The sequence below is a fragment of the Meles meles genome, chromosome 12, assembly GCF_922984935.1.
Source record: "Meles meles chromosome 12, mMelMel3.1 paternal haplotype, whole genome shotgun sequence".
Taxonomy (NCBI): domain Eukaryota; kingdom Metazoa; phylum Chordata; class Mammalia; order Carnivora; family Mustelidae; genus Meles; species Meles meles.
In genome coordinates, this window is record NC_060077.1 from 16,028,242 (window position 1) to 16,045,239 (window position 16,998).

At 55.2% G+C, this 16,998-nt stretch overlaps 1 protein-coding gene across 1 annotated transcript in view; it reads left to right on the plus strand.

Annotated features, from left to right (window-relative positions):
• The window catches only part of AACS (acetoacetyl-CoA synthetase), a 54,423-nt gene that overhangs the window by 13,697 nt on the left and 23,728 nt on the right, over positions 1–16,998 (plus strand). Inside the window, exons 4-8 of the mRNA XM_046025876.1 lie at positions 1,682–1,795; positions 4,660–4,757; positions 8,333–8,447; positions 8,616–8,697; positions 11,601–11,748. Of these exons, the coding sequence (XP_045881832.1) occupies positions 1,682–1,795; positions 4,660–4,757; positions 8,333–8,447; positions 8,616–8,697; positions 11,601–11,748 (557 nt within the window). The remainder of the gene's footprint in view (positions 1–1,681; positions 1,796–4,659; positions 4,758–8,332; positions 8,448–8,615; positions 8,698–11,600; positions 11,749–16,998) is intronic.

Below are 16,998 nucleotides of genomic sequence, written 5' to 3' on the forward strand. Positions count from 1 at the left end.
TCTTCTGCGTGTTTCCTGATTTCTTTCCTACTCTCTTGGCTGAGTGCAGGTGCTCGGGGAGCTCTCCTTCCCACTCTCTCAGACAATCTAAGTAGACCCCATCCCTCCCATGTTTGATCCCAGACATGTTTGTTCCCGGGTGAGGCCACGAGATGCCGCCAAAGGAAAGCGGTTCACCGGTGTCTTCAAGCTCCAGCGAGCAGAGCTAAAGCAGTACGAGCTAAAGCAGTACGGATTAGCCCCGTCAGTGTGGCCGTTCTGAGAACAGCTGCCCGCACAGCACATTTTGTCTTTCAACAGTGGGTTTCGAGTTGCTGGGTATTTTAATAGGATAACAAATCACGTGGGGGAGTGGGAATATGGGAGAAGTAATTACAAGGCTACCCAATGAGGAGAGAAGAGGACCAGGGGTAGGCATACATGACTTTGAGGAAATGGGAAAAGCCAGATTTACACCAAAGAGAAATCAGGGTGTTTGGAGGCGTGATGCTTCGTGTTATAGAATTGAACAGCAGTTAGCAGTCAGGAATAAAATACTTGCATCCAAGACAGTGGTCAGAGGAGTAACGTCTTTCCACTTGAAAGTACGTTCAAATAATTTTTTCACACCCATGCACCGTCAAGTCTTGGTTGGTTGGTTTCTTTCTTTCTTTCTAAGATTTGATTTATTTTAGAGAGAGAGTGAGCATGCTAGCAGGGGCAGGGACAGAGGGAGAGGGAGAGAGGATCCCGAGCAGACTCTGCACTGATTGTGGAGCCCCCAGTGTGGGGCTCAGTCCCAGGACCCCAAGACCACGACCTGAGCCAAAATCAAGAGTCGTGAGTTAGGGAGGTATGGTGGTCATTCCAGGTGTGCGGTGGCTTTCACACTCCTCCTCGCATGCTCTCTCTTGCCCACTGCTGCCATTTCCTCCCTTTAAATAGGAAAACCCCTTCTTTTAATGACCGAACTACCCAAGCGTCCTGGTTGTACTCATTGCCTGTTGCTGCAGAGCAAATTACCTGAAATCCATGGCTTAATATAAAAAACCCTTAGCGTCTCACGGTTCCTGTGGGTGGCACGTTCAGAAATGGCTTGGCAGGGCGCTTCTTGCTTGGGGGCATCCCCTGAAGTTGCACGAGGATGTTGGTAGGGGCTGTGTCATCCGAAGGATCGACGGGCAGTTCCACATTCAAGATGGCGCGCCCCCATGGCTGTTGGTGGGAGACCTCGGTGTCTCACTGTGTGGCAGCCGGATCCCCCAGAGTGAGCTAGCTGGAAGCTGCCATGTCTTCTGTGACCAAGCCTCAGAAGTCACTTGTCTCCAGTGTCCTACTGGTGACCTGGCTTGGGCCCTTTCCCTTCCAGAGCATGAGCACCAAGGGCGGGTCTCCCTGGGATCATCAGGGGACCAGCCAGCACGCTGTCCTGTTACATTATTGCCGTCTGTTAGGTGGAAATTCGTGTCTCGCTGTTCTCATGTGTTGTTTCTTCGACAGCGAGGCTGGTCATGCTGACCTCTTAGGCTAACTTCCACATAGACATTCTTCTCTAGGAAGTTGAGTAAACCCGTGTCTATGTGATGTTTCCGGGCACCCGTTTCTAATGTGTGTTTAGACTGTGTGAGTTTTCCTCCTTGTCTGTGACTGAGAACCTGCCTTTTAGGGCTGTCTGTACCATCTGTCCCTTTTCTCTTCCCAGGGGAAGGCAGAGAGGAACTCGTGAAGGTGACATTTGAAGAGTTGAGGCAACAGGTGGCTTTGTTTGCAGCAGCAATGAGGAAAATGGGTGTGAAACAAGGGGACCGGGTGGTCGGTAAGTATTTTTGGTTCTTGTGGTTTTGCAGTGGGGAGACTGAGGTAGAGGGACTGGATTGGAAGGTTGAGGCCACTTTTTTACAAGATAGCAGATTACATGCAGCCTTGTAGGACTTCAGCGATCTGTGCTCGATGGAGGCTAGATATACAGGGAAGGTCATGGCGCAGGGAGAGTGCAGGGTAGTCCGTGCAATAGAGATAGCCTGTGCAAAGGCCCTGAGGCTCATGGGTTGACAGGAGTATGGTGGGCTAGGTGTGCAGGGCAGGCAGCAAAGCTGGTGGGGACTGCCCTTCTGGAAGGAAGCAGGGTTGGAGTCCTCAGACCGGAAAGGGAGGCCTGGCTCCTTCTTCACCTCTGCCCCCGCCCCTCCAAGTCCCTGCCTTCCTTTGTTCTCTCCTAATCTGGCGGTGAGTCATGTTTCTTACAGTTTTCTTTTCACTTTGACTTCAGGAGGACCTTTAAAGGCCTCTGTGTGAACCTGGTCTCCACGGCAAGGCGCTGTAGTGAACTGAGATGTGGGCGGGTGTATCCCCAGGGGCAAGCAGCGGCAGAAAAGAAGACTTACCATTCCTGCAGGTGGGGTGGTCCGGATGCTAGCCTGCCTCCCCCACCCCCATGGTGGTGGGACCAGGGCTATGGGGCAGGGGAGGCAGCTGGGGAAGCCGCTGCTGGGCCTCTCCCCAGAGAGCTCACTGCAAGTGGGCATTCAGCGTGTGTTTGCAAAGAGGGCGGCCTTATCATGTGTAAACGGAGGAAAGGGCTGTGCCCGTGTCTCCTCGCAAGGCAGCTGGACCTGGGGTCCTTGCTGGCATCAGTTGACTAGCCACAGACGGTAGGGATGCACCAAGTGGCCTCCTGTCTTAGCCCTCGGGGGGGGCCTTTCTGTGGTTGGTCCCTGTGAGCCCACGGAAAACCCGCCACCACTTTCTCCCTCTCTCTGAGCACACCCTGCTTTGTTTTTCTGTTCTCCTCAGAGACCACCTGAAATCTCGGGGTTATTAGTGTGTGCACATACGCGTCTCTGTCCTCCCATGCTAGAGGACTGGGGCTCCGTCTTCTCTTTGCTGCCATGCCTCAGTCTCCAGGGAGGCGGGCGCACAGCGGGTGTGTGATGAACACGGAGTGAGCGAGTGTGGGTGCGGGGCCCGTGGTCACAGCAGGCATTGCATGGTCGAAGCCTCGGTATCTGGGGTTCTTTTTCCAATTTAGCCTGCCCTTTTGAGGTTTAGAAAAGGATTTCAGAAGGTTCTTCCTCCAATTTTCATTGAAAAAAAAAAATCTCTTTTCAAAGCACACATTTTCTGAGAGAAGGAGAAATGGAGAACCGGGTGTGTCGGGGAAGGTGGCTGAGAGCCCTCCCGGGAGGGGACACCCGACTTTGCAGAGTCAGGCTGGTACCTGGCGACCGGCCCTCATGGATGTGGCAGCGTGGACACTGACTGGACCGTAGTTCCAGGCTGGGGGCTGTGTTTCCCTGAAGGGGGCATGAGGGAGTGACCCCTGAGGAGAGGCGTGAGGGGCTCCCCACACTGAGGTGGGGCTGCCCGTTGGGGGGCTTCTCTTGTCTGTGACTTGCTCATCTCCTGGCCCTCTGCCAGTCTCCACCAAGTCTGGTTGTGTAGCCTCCCAGGGCTGGGTTCCGTCCAGCCCCGGGGACATCACGGTTTACACACCAAGCTCAGCACACATCCGCGGGCCTGCCTGCGCCAGGTGCTGGGTGCGCCCTGCCCTCTGGGACACTCCTGTCCTGGCGGGAGTGGTCACAGCTGAGAGCAATGGGGAGGGAAGCAAGGGGGAGAGCTGTGCTCAGGGCCCTGGGCACCGGGACTGTGGGGCTTCTGTGGTCACTGGGGGGCCATGGCCCCCTGTTCCCCGATGCCTTGTGCGTGCTCCTTTCCTCTGGAACATTTAGGATGATCTGTTTAATGGACCACAGTCCCACTGGCCACAAAGATTCTTTCCGTCTGTTGTGATAAAAGCCCAGCCTCCTGCCAGTTGGAGGGTCAGTGGTGCTTCTCTTACAGTCTCGTCACTGTTCTGCTCATCGTCTTCATTCCCTTATTGCCTCTCCTTCCCTCCCCATCTGTCCACCTGTCTGTCCATCTTTCCTTCTCTCCATCCAGCTGCCAGCCAGCTCACCAGTATGAAGGCCCTGATACGCCAGTAAAAGGCGCTTGGTAAAGCAAAGAACAAGACAGACAAAGTTGCTGCCCTCCCATGAGAACCAGATATAAAATTGCCACTTATGACTATTAGATGTAGGTGATTGTTGAGGTTAATTTGGTGAGGGAGAAATAGCGTGTGCTTTGTGGGGACTGGCCAGGGCACTCGAGCTTATGGGGTGACCTCAGAGAGGGCATCTCTGAGAAAGTCTCATTTGCATTAAGAGCTTTGCATTAAGAGCATTTGCATTAAGAATGATGAGTTTGCAGAGTCAGGAAGGCTGGTGTGTGTTGAAGAGTGTTCAGGCAGGGGAGACAGCCTGTGCAAAGGCCCCGGGGCAGGAGGAGCTTAGAAGAACTGGAGAACTGAAAGAAGGCTGTGACTGAGCCCAGTGTGGGAGGCAGAGTGGAGGGAGAGGAGGCCGGGGCCGGATCCTGTAAGGGCTGGGGGGATCGCCTTTGTTAGGTTGGGTTGGAGGGGGCAACAGTAGGACATGGACAGGCTGGTGATAAGTGGTGGGGCTTTCTGAGGGGGCAGCGTCGAGGCACTGGGGTGAGGTGGGGCTGGCCATCCTCCTTGGACCAGCTAGAGCCAGCCCCTCTCCCCACTCCTGCCCTGGCTCTCAGCGGTGCCTTTTGGAGGTCTGCCGTGTCCAGTATACCCTGAACCCAGGCCTTTCTCCCTGTGCCCAATGACAGGTTATTTACCCAATGGCGTGCACGCCGTGGAGGCCATGCTGGCCGCAGCGAGCATTGGCGCCATCTGGAGTTCCACATCCCCAGACTTCGGTGTGAACGTGAGTTGGGGTCCCCACTGAGTGCCCTGGGGGTGCGGCCACTGTGGCAGAAACGTTCTCGTGCGGTTTCTGCAGGGGAGCGCTCTGCCCCTCTCTGACATCTTGGGCAGGGGTGCGGGAGGCAGGACTGGTAGGGCTGGAAGGCGACCGTGTCACCATGGCCTCCCATCTCACAGCCGGTGACATGAGAACGAGAGAAGGAGCCAGAAGGAGCAGAGTCTGAATGAGTCTTTCTTTTTTCTAATATTACTGATGTCCCGTCCAGGTGTACGGACTGCGTCAGCGTGTGTTCTGTGTGACAGATGGCTCTTGGAGATCTGGCTAGAGGGGGCTGGTCATCTGTCTATGGATCCGTGACCACAGGAGATTTTCTGCAGACAGTTATCTGGATTTGCTCACAGAAGTTCCCCCGAGGCCTCCCTGCCATTTCTGACCTCTTACTTTGAATCTATGCTCTCTGTGCTCTGTGCGGGAGGAGGGTGGACCTCCTTCTCTCTGTGAACCCTGCAGGGACCTCGGGTGCATCCAGCCACTGGAATGACCCAGGCAGAGGCAGGCAGCTCATGCTCAGCCCCATTGTGGAGGGCAAAGCAGCGACAGAACAGGACTTACCCAGGGCCCTAGGGACCTCTCCTGGTTACAGAGCCTTGGAGATGAGGGGCCCTCAGGAGCCACAAGGACAGACCCCAGTTAGAGGACCCGGGGGACATCCATGACCACAAGCCACTGCGTCAGACTGCTCCACTCTCGGCACGGCCCCTGCTCTGGCACGGGACCGTGTAAGCCAGTGTCTGAAGGTTTGCCTGCCCTTGCCGACAGCGCACCCTTGGCCGGCTGTTTATCCTCCGTGTGAAACGGGCCATGGGAAGAGAGGGTCATGAATGAGCATCGGAGGTTCGGGCCCGTGATAAGCACACCGGTGCTGCAGGTGCAGCCGCTGGCGGCGTTGGACCTCAGGGCCCTGTGGTCAGTGTGCGTCTCGGCTGCGGGGTAGGTTTCTGGGTATGAGCCTGATGCTCATGTCTGCCTTGGGGCTTGCTGTCCTGGCAAAGGTGGTCCCAGTACCTCTCATTTTCCCGACACTGTGCAAAGGAGGAACAGACGTGCTTCTCTGGCACAGGGGCCTGGAGACGTGAGGTGACCTGAGGTTGGGGTGAGACCCGAGTTCAGGTTTTCCTCCTGGGGCTTACCTGTGCCTGTGCCTGCTTTGCCCCGTGGAGGACCACCCTGGGTCAGCCAGGGCTGGAGCTCTCTGTGCAGCCTCCGGCACCCCCAGGCTGTCTGTGCGAGCTGCTCGGGGCCAGCGGCATCTGCATGGAGGGTCCTGGAAGGCTGGGGCCAGCTGGTCCCTGGGCACTGTTCCCTTGGACCCCTCAGCAGCCCTTGAGCTGTGCTGCTCAGAAGCAGGGCTGTGAAGAGAGTGCGGTGCCGTGGTTCCTGCCTGGGTTTGAGTCTGGCTTTGCTGCTTCCTGGCTGTGTCCTCATTACACACTGGGAGCTGGCGAAGGCTGCAGAATTCATGCTTCTGCGTTTGCCTGTCAGGGGCTGGGGGCGGCCCTGGACGCACCCATGCAGGTCGGTACATGTTAGCCATTATCCAGGAGGCCGGTGGTCTTGAGTGACATTGGAGCTTTTGACACAGGAAGATGTTGGGAGAGCTGTGTGTGGCCCTGGGTTGGAGGGGGGGCGGGGAGCAGGCGTGGCCCTGCCTGCAGACCTCCCACAGAGCAGAGCTCCTGGTGGTCCCGGTGGTGCAGGTGGTAGAGGGAGGACACAGGCAAGCGTACTGCCACCTCCCTCCCGGCCGTTCTCTCCAGGCCACTCTGCCAGTGCTGGCGCACACTAGATGGCAGTGTGGCCCCCTATCTCTGCAGCCTTTAGCCTTTAGCACGCCCAGGTCTGGGGAGTCTCTCTGGCCTGCTGGCCATCGTCTCAGGGGAGAGTGCTCCCTGATTTCCTGTCCTGGGGCCAGTCTTCCCTAGTGCAGGTGGCCTCACTGCTAAGCATCCCAGCCTGCAGGCCCCGCTGTGTCCCCAGCTGGTGGGAACGCTGGGCCACTCACTTCAGCTGGCGCTGCCTCCTTGAGGACATGGAGCCACTCCGGGGGTGTGCAGGCTGAACGTGTGGGTGCCCGTAGCAAGCCAGAATGGGGCCTGGCATGTGGCCCTTGGTGCGTGGTAAGGGATTTTTTATGGACAAAAAGTTTTTCCCAGAGAAACCAGCAACCCTCAGCCCATCTTAGAATCCTGGGCTTTCAGAGTAGTTTTGCTGTACTGCGTGTGTACATCACCACGGTGCCTTTTATCCCCCTAATGGTTTTCCTGGTGAGCCTCATGAATTTTCCACGTAGCCCTTCCCCTTGTGTGCACGGACAAAGCACCCGGTCTTTACGCCTCTCCCTTCTGGTTCCCACCTCCCTGGGATTTTCTTGGGGAATCACGGCTTCACTGTTTGTGCTCTTGGAGTAACCCGGGTTTAATTGTCAGCCGCTGGCCTTGGACCGATGCACAAGGGAATGGAAGGGGCGTTCTGGGCTGTGCCTTCCCAGGAGCCGTGTTTGTGGATGAAGAGGCCTCCACCGTGTTCTGAACTTAGGGGGAGACCCGGCTGGGAGTGCGTTTGCCTGTCAGCCCTGGGAAAACACTCGGGGTGTGTGGAGCGTGTCATGAGCCTGCACCTGTCAGTTCCCATCAGTTCCCAGAAGTCCCAGAGACCAGGCGTGACCTGCGTGGGAGGCCAGCCTTCTTTCAGAGAGAGACATGTGCTTGGCGGGTGGTGGGTTCCACGTGTGCCATAAACAGACACGTGGCTGCGCTGAGCCTTGTTTTTTGTATTCATTTATTAAAAAGATTTATTAATTTATTTTAGAGAGAGAGAAAGCGTGCGTGGGTGGGAGGAGGGGCAGAGAGGGTGGGAGGAGGGGCAGAGAGAGGGAATCCCAAGCAGACTCCCGGCTGAGCATGGAGCCTGACACGGGGCTCGGTCGATGCCATGACCCATGAGATCACGACCTGAGCCGAAATCACAAGTCGGATGGCGACCACCCCCGCCAGCCAGGCACCCCGAGTCTGCCTTTTCAACAGAGCTTGTGTATTAGTATACACATTTATGGGGTCACGCATTTCGTTGGCAAGAAGCACCACTTGGAGGATTAGAAGAGAACCAGGATGTGGAGGTGCTTTATGGTGCGAGTTGCCTTTCTGGAAGGCGAGTAGTCTTTCCCCGTGAGAGGAGCTGTGTTCAAGGCTCTTTCTGCAAAAGTGCGGGCTCTTTCTGGAAGGGCCACTACTTGGACCTCAGTTTCCCCGTCTTACAAACTTGTGTTTCGCTATGTCGGTGTGTGTGTGTGTACATCCTTCTGGTATTGCTGTAGGTTGAGTCCTTGAAGTGACGGTCCCGTCTCAGGTGTGAGCTGTGGTTAGCTAGGCTTTCCGCGTTGGCGTGGCTGACAGGGACGTGGGAGTCGGGCTGGTGGACGGTGTCACTGGTCTCTCCCCCAATGTGGTCCCATTGGTGGCTGAGGGTGTTTGCCTTTGGCGAGACTGATGGCGACCACCCTTTCCTTCCATTTGCAGGGTGTCCTAGACCGCTTTTCTCAAATCCAGCCAAAGCTCATCTTCTCCGTGGAGGCCGTCGTGTACAACGGCAAAGAGTACAGCCACATGGACAAGTTGCAGCAGGTGGTGAAAGGTGGGTGGCCCTCCCATCTCAGCTAGCAAGGCAGGGCGCAGGGTGCACGGATAAGAGGTTCCCGGGGCCCCGCATCGGCCATCCCTCGGTTGTGTTACACTCTGTAAGAAATACCACCGCCTGTAGGCCATGGCCTGTGAGCCTGTGTTCCCCCTGTCCTCCCTCCAGGACTTCCGGACTTGAAGAAGGTGGTAGTGATTCCTTACGTTGCCTCGAAAGAGAAGATAGACATTTCCAAGATTCCAAATAGGTAAGTCCACCATGTGCCGATCGCTGGTTCCGGGCAGAACCCCCCGGAAGTCCCAGTGGGTTGTCCAGTCTGTGAATCCTTTCACGGGGAGCGTAGCATTTTAGAGGTGCGGTGCGGGAGGTTTGGTTAAAAATCACAGTTTGTACGTGGGTACCCGAGGCCACACAGCGACTTTGCGGTGGAACCGAGAGAGCCCCAGGAGTCCTCCGTCTTTCCTTCTGCTGTGAGTTGAAGTGTCCGGTCAAGGCCAGCTCCCTGATGGAATGGAAATTGCCATGTGTATGTGTGTGTGTGTGCACACATGTGCATGTGTGTGTACATGTAAACACACGCTCTTGTGTCTATATTTCCCTTGTAGGGCCTTTGTCCCTATTGCTAATAGTACCTTCCTCTGTTTTTCTGACGTTCGTAAGCTGATGCATCACACGCTTACGTACCTGATAGTGTTGGGGGCAGTTTATTTTGGAAGAGCAATTCAGGAATTGGGCTGTGGTTTGGTCGCAGTTGAGTTTGCCTCCAGATTCTTGGAGTTATACTCCCTTCTCCTTCCTTAAAACCATCATGGGGGGTTCCGAGGTCGGGTGTGTTTACTCCCTCTTGCCCTGTCGGGGGGATAGGGAGGAGATTGCAGGGGTCTTTTTTGACACGTGGCTTGGATTTTGTGTAGGCTGCTCTCTAGGGGTGCTGAGGGGGGACATCTAGGTGCTGTGCTCCGGGGGTTGTGGTCGTGTGGGAGGCACGAGCCACTCCTGCAGGGAGGGTGAGCCGTGACCACTGGGCCCAGCAGACACAGCCATGCTTCTTGTGGGGCAGGAGGTGGACAGGAAGTGCCCAGGGGCTGAGAAAAGGGCAGAGGTCTAGGGGAGGTGACCGAAGGAGACCTTGACAGATGAGCAGGGTTTGAGGACAGCTGCCGGTACTCAGATTCCAGAGGCCACAGGATGCTGCCAGCAAAGTGACTCTTCTGTGAGGGCGGTGGTCTCAGCTCTGTGACCCCATGTGACGGATTCACCTGTCTGTGCCTGGGGTCCCCATCTGTAAAATGGGGAGATAACAGCACTTTCTTCAGTAAGTGGACACCAGGCCAAGTGCACTTAGCGTAGCCCCCGGCCGTCCCGTCTGTCATGATGGGTTGGGGACAGCTGCAGGCTGAGGTGCGCTCTGTCCCACGGGTATCTGCGTCAGGATGTGCAGGGCCTTACGGGCAGGCTCGGCACTTGGGTCGTCCCTGAGACTGTGGGGGCCCTGCCAGCCGTGATGAATGACAGCCAGATGATGAGCCCCGGTTCCAGTTCCCACTGCACGCACAGCTCCCCGGCCTTTCTCTCGGGGGCCAGAATGCACAGGGGCCGGAGGAAGACCAGATGGGCTTACTGGTCCCACCGTGGCCCGGCTTTTATCCTTCTGAATGTGTTCATCAGTGGCTGATACGGAACGAGAGCATCCCGTAGAATCCCGTGAGCCACTTCATTTAGCTTGATTCAATGTGAAAAGCTCCTGCCGTCCCACCCGGAGAATGGGACCCCCGCCTGGCTCATCTTTGATTGCTGGATGCCACAGATAAACTAAGAACAAGAACGCACCCGGGCTTGGAGCCCTGGGGTTGCGGGGGGGACTGCCCTTTGGGATTTTCATTTTTAGAAGAGCAACAAAAGTAATTGCTATTTACTGTGATTTATAGACCCTTTGGAAGAAAAGGGTTTTCTCTGTGTGAAGTATCCGATTAGATCGGACACTTGGTGTAAATGGGGTCCGAAGGGGAGGTGGCGGAGGAATGGACCTTCCGTTGCTGGAAAGTTCCACAGTGAATAATTTTCCTGACACTCTGGAGCAGAAGGCTTTGTTGTTTACTGCTCAGAGTTGAATTATTCTGCAGGCCCTTTTTAACCCTCTGCGCCTCCCCCAAGAGACGGCCTCGTCCTTAAGGATGCCTTCGCCTGCAAGATAGCACGGTTCTTTCCTCTCGTGTGTATGCATTTGGTTTCAGAGTAATTATCCTTAGCAAATTGCTGTAGGCTGAGTTCAACAGATTCTCCCCCTTCTGGAAAGAAGGTTCCATTTGTCAAAATGGCAGGGTTGTTTTTTTTTTTTTTTTCCCCTCCCCCCTCCCTTCTCCCTTTCAAGCCAGCGGAGAGAATAGCGCCAGGATCCGTGTTCCTGCTCATCTCAACATAGAGAAAACACCTCTCCCACGTGGCCCTGTGGCTTCAGCGGTCCTGTTCCTGCTCAGCAAACAAATCTATTCCTCCTCCGCTGGTTTTTGGCCACCTGCGTTGATGCCCTATGTCAGCTTTGGGGGCGGATTTCTTAGGTGGTAGTCAGCGGCGGGACTTAATTTTGTTTCTGGACAGATATCTGTACTGAGCTGCTGTCCTCCTCGGGACTTGTGATACATTTGCCTAGAAGCATCTCTGTCATGGGATCTGGTCTTCAGATCTCAGCCCCACTGTGCCACCCCAACCTTCCCATGGAGGAGCTCAGGGATCCGGTCCTTCCCTTCCCACCCTGTTCCACACAGCAGGCAGCACAGCTCCCTTCCCCCGAGTTTGCCTACAAACGGGACGTGTTCATTTAAGTGATCCTTGTGCACAGTGCGTGTTAAAACCCTCTAGAGAGTCTCAGAAGAGACAGCCCTTGGTCTTGTCAGCATGCTAATAAAGCAGCTTGGAATTTTCACTCATTCAGTGCATTTCCCTTCAATTAGCATGAATGCGAATTCATAGAGATCTGACTTTTCCCCCTCTCTCCCAGAGAGCTTCCAAACAAGGTTAGTTTTCCCTTGGAAATCCTACAAGGTAGCAGTAGAGGGCAGCGAGCGGCCACGTCTAGCCTGGGAAGCCTCGGCAGATGCAACCCAGCCTTCCGGAATGTTCACTGTCTGTCTCTGTGTGTTCTGCCCACAGCGTGTTCCTGGATGATTTTCTTGCAACTGGGAAAGGCGCGCAGGCCCCGCAGCTGGAATTCGAGCAGCTGCCCTTCAGCCACCCCCTCTTCATCATGTTCTCGTCGGGCACGACCGGGGCACCCAAGTGCATGGTGCATTCTGCTGGGGTATGTGTCTCCACCCTCTGTCTGCTCCCCTGGGGACTCCTGGCTGGTGAAAACCAGACCCCCACCAACCAGTCTGCACCCCCTCCCCAGAGAGTCCATCGTGCAGCTCCTCTGCAGGTGTCAGCGGGGAGCGTGGAGGTCTGAGTCTGAGCTCGGGCACATGGAGCTGCTGTTCCAGGCGCTGCTGGGGCGCCTGTCACTGCCGGGATGGGGGTGGAGGCCCTGGGGTGAGCCCCTGACTTCCACAGTGCGGCCAGGACCCCGTAGGTGCTTGTGAACGTGGTGGGGGGGCCCGCCAGCCTTGCACAAAGAAGGCAGTGGAGCCGGGAGAGCAGCAGCCATGAGCACCTCGAGGGTTAGGAGAGGTGCCCATGTTGTTGCACGAGGTCGTCGTGTTAGAGGCGTGGATGTGTGTGTGCTCTATGGCGTGATCAGACAGAGCTACACGTGGGCTGGGATCAAAACCCTGGAGAGCCTCCGGGTCACGGTATAAAGTGCCGGCAGCTGAGAGAAGCTCGCGGGCCACAGTCATTGGCTCTGACCACTGTCACTGAGCACCCCGGGCTGTGGCATAGACAGCCACGTGCCTCTCATGGTTACTGGGCTGGAAGTCTGAGGCTGGGGAGGCCAGGGGTGGGTTCCACGGAGGGCTTGCACCTTGGCTCGTGGATGGCCGCCTTCTCCCCATGCCCTCACCTCATCTTCCCTCCATGCACATGCTTGGGCTCACGTGTTTTGTCCCAAATCCCTCTTCCTGTAAGGACCTCAGTCAGATTAGATTAGGACCCACCCTCTGGGCTCCTTGACTTTGTCACCTCCTTTAACGAGGCCACATTCCGAGGTCCTGGGCCTCGGGCTCAGCGTACAACTTCAGGGACCCCCAGTTCAGCCCACAGCACGCAGTCCTTATTTCCCTGCATATTTCATCATGAGGCCGGCTTTACAGAGGCCCTGGAGAAAATGCTTCGCTATTAAGCCTGAGATTCTGTCCCTGTCGATCAGTGAAGTGAACCTTTTATGCTTGAAACAACCGCGTACCTGTAGGGAAGCTGCAGGAAGGGCTCAGTGGGCTCTTGGTGCGGCCGCCGCACTCCACCAGCCTCTGTGTGCTCGGCATCTGCTCCGAGCGCTTTCTGAAAGCTGCTTCTGTGTGGTTGCTGTCTCTGTGTGTGAGCACACACACACAGACACACACACAGACACACAGACACACACAAAGACACACAGATATAGACATATATAGACAGAGACATAGACACACAGACACACATACAGACACGTACAGACACACGGATACACAGCAGACACACAGGCACACATGGACACAGACACACAGACACAAATAGACACACACAGAGACAGACACAGACAGATCCATAGACACAGAGACACAGACATACACACAGACATACACACACAAACACAGACACACACGCACATACACAGACATAGACACACAGACACATAGACATAGACACAGACATAGAGATACACAGACACACACAGATATAGACACACAGACAGAGACACACAGACACCCACACAGACACATACAGACACACATACAGACACACACAGATATAGACATATACAGACAGAGACATAGACATACAGACACGTACAGACACACGGATACACAGCGGACACACAGGCACACATGGACACAGACACAAATAGACACACACAGACAGACACAGATCCATAGACACAGAGACACAGACATACACACACAAACACAGACACACACGCACATACACAGACATAGACACACAGACACATAGACATAGACACAGACATAGAGATACACAGACACACACAGATATAGACACAACAGACAGAGACACACAGACACCCACACAGACACATACAGACACACACGGATACACAGCGGACACACAGGCACACATGGACACAGACACAGGCGCACAGGCACACGCATAGACATACACACACAGGCACACATATAGTTACACACACAGGTGCACACACAGACACACACACAGATGCATAGGCACGCAGACACAGAGATGCATAGACACACAAGCACACAGGCACACACTGATACAGACACACCCACACACGCAGACATACACACACACACACACACACACTTCTGCTTTTTGCTGTCCCCCACCCTGAGCATTAGTTGCAGAGTCCGGCCGTTCACTCTGAGTCCTTGAGCATGCGTCTCTCAGCCGTAAGCACGCTCCTGCACAGAGCCCTCATCGGGTCGCCGTGTTCAGGAAGGCGGGCATCCGTGGGATGCTGTCATGTGACATGTGGCCCTGTCTGAGTGCTCCACTCCCCCCAGGGCCTGCACTCCAGAGCGGCCCTCAGAACACCTGTGTTCTGGGGGCGCAGCTCAAGTCTTGTGGCGGTGGGTGCCTCCCACTGCTTAGGTCTGGGCGTCGCCTCCTGGATGCTGTGTCTTTCTCCGCTTGTCATTCAGGAGGCGCCACTGTCCGTGGACTGTGTTCTTGGCACCTAACCAGGTCACTCTTCAGAGCTACCATTCCTGGTCCATTTGGTACTTTTCTACGACGTGCTCCCTCCTGGCCTCCTCCTGTCTGCCTACTGCACTCCTGGCCTTGACGGGGAAGCTTCTTTCTGACTCGGGCACAGTCCCCGCCTGGAGCTCCGACGTCTCCTGGGCCGGCCTCGGCCCAGCCCCCTCCCTGGGCTCCGCGCCCCTGGCACTCATTCCAGATGCCCCGGGCTTCTGGCCTGCCCGCTCTGCAGCTCTCTCCAGACCCACTTTCTCACTTCTCCCTCAGGTAGCTTGGCATAGAGGGAGGAGAAAAACCCACAGGCTCTGGGTCACACCTGGTCATAGCCTTCTCTCCTGCTCAGAAGAAGGGGATTATCCGAGAGGAGAAAGCTGTTCACAGACGGCTTTCTGGCTATTGCTCGAGAAGATGGTGGCATTTGAAAATCAAATATGATGTTTCTCTTATTCTAGTTGACTTAGCTTTTACAGATGTTCTCTCTGCCTAGAAGCAGTCTGAATCCCTTCCATAAAAAGGGGACATTTACATTTGAATCATTTTAAAGCCTTACACAGCTTTCCCCAGAGTGCTTCCATCAGAATGGGGAAAGGAGTGAGCTTGGTTCCCTTATTACCTGGCTCTGGATTCACTGCGAGTCTGATCCCAGCTGACACAGAGCTGGCAGATACACCAGGAGCCCGTGGGCGACTTCTCAGGAAGCCACAGGGCAGAAGGGAGGGGGACGTCAGGGGCGAAGCCTTTACTTCTGCCAGTAACGCTGGCCAGGCCGAGTCGAGTTGCCCTTTTGCAGGAGTGAGTTGACTTTGTTCAAACCATCCCGTTTTATGAGATCACGTTGGGTGTATTCAGAGTCCAAGACGTCATTTGCTTTGGTGGCTGGAATCACATTTTCCCTGGAGAGGGGAGCTCTGGTCCGCCCGGTCACAGGCCTGTTAACGAGCTATAGAGAGGAGCGTTTTTAGAAACCTTGTAGACAAGGGTGGGGTATGTGTGGCAAAACAACAGACATTTTAGGAAAAACTGAAATGTCTAACTACACTTTTATTTTTAGTGCTTTTAGCATAGCGAATGTCACTTTTTTAGGCAAGGAATATAAAAATGTATTAGATATAATGTGGCTTGCTCATAAAATCATCATGCCTGGTATATTTGGAGTATGGAAAAGTCAGGAAAAATCATATTTATTCTGTCTTCCCTGGGCTCTTGCCTCTCCAAAGAAGTGACTAAGCATCTTGCTTGTTCTGTTCAAGAGTTCCCTTGACAGGAACCTTGGAGATGGCGGGACGGAGGGCCACAGCGAGGGGACAGAGGGCCAGCCCCTGGCTTTACCGGGGCTGCTGTTCTTCGTTGGCAGGTTTGTGTTTTCCGAGTCGACAAGAGGTCTCAGGTCTCAGAAAGCAGCTTCCCTCTTCTTTCTATGAAATTAAATTCCTCTTTTTGCTTGAGATGCACAAAGTCACATTGCTCATACTTCCTTCCCCTCAGACTCAGCCATAAATACTTAAAAATTAAGAGCAAAACTACCGCTGTGAATTACGGTTCATTCAGAGAGACTCTTGAGAGAGAAGCCAAGCCTGGCTTGTTTTGTGCCGCCTGAGAGGAGGAGGAGAAGGCACAGGCGAACAGATGTAGGGTTATAAATAGGCCAGGCTCGAAGCAGACCACACTGATGAAGAAACAGGTCTAAACTGAATGATGATTTTAAGTAAGAATCCGGGAGGGGGCTTTGCCGTGGGCTCCTGTCATCAGGGAGCCCCTGACCCTGTCGGTGGCGTGTGGATGTTTCATGTTCACTCAAAGAGTTCCTGAAGTGATTGTCCCCAAGAAGGTGCCCCTGCCCCTCCACACTCCGAGGCAGAGTGCTGTGTTGTGCGACTTTGCACCGAAGTGTGTGACCCGCTCGGGTGGGGGGGCTCTGCATGCTCCAGAAAGCCACCAGAGACCTGTGTCTGCACGTGGCCTTGGGGACCTTCAGAAAGGTCCTGTGTGCCCCCCCGAAGCCTCTGTCTGCCCGGCCCCCAAGTGGCTTGGTCCCTGCTGCTCCTCATGGGCCTGGTGGTGGCCTCTGTTCTGGACGTGCTCTGGAGTAGGAGCTCTGGCTCTTGAGTTGGAGACTTCGTTGGGTAGGGTTGTTTCCACTGAGCTTTTGAAGGGATTCTCTCCCTTTCAAGCCTTACTGGCTTGTTTTCATATCTCTTAGGTACAAAGAGAATCGATTGTAAAGGCTGCTTGTGATACGTGGGTCCTTGCTTCAGCCCCGATAGGCCCTAGACAAGGGGACCTGTTGCCACCAGCCAGGTGCTCCCATCTGTGGAAGTGTGGTGGCCGGCCCTATGCAGGGGCCTTTGAGGGGCAGTGCCTCCTGTAGCCTTGGGATTGTGCATGAGATCCACGCACAGATGGGAGCACCAAGGCCAGGGGATGCTAAGTGGCTGGCGTGGGGCCCCCTGCTATGCCCTCCGCTCAGTGCTCGGAGGTGGGGTGCTTCCTCCCCACTGGGAGCTGCAGACAGGACGAGTTCGGCAGGCGGAGTGTGGGCAGTGGAGTATTACAGAGCTGAAAATAAAACACGAGGGCGCTGTCAGGGCCGGATAGAGAGCTCCGAGGTGTGGTGTGCGGAGAAGGCACAGTGTGCAGGTAAAGGTGCAGGCCATGTGTGCAGGTAAAGAAGCAGCGTAAATAAATCCATGCTGAGAGGCCAGGCGTTCACGTGGAAACACACACAGGAGGTGGGTGCACAGCG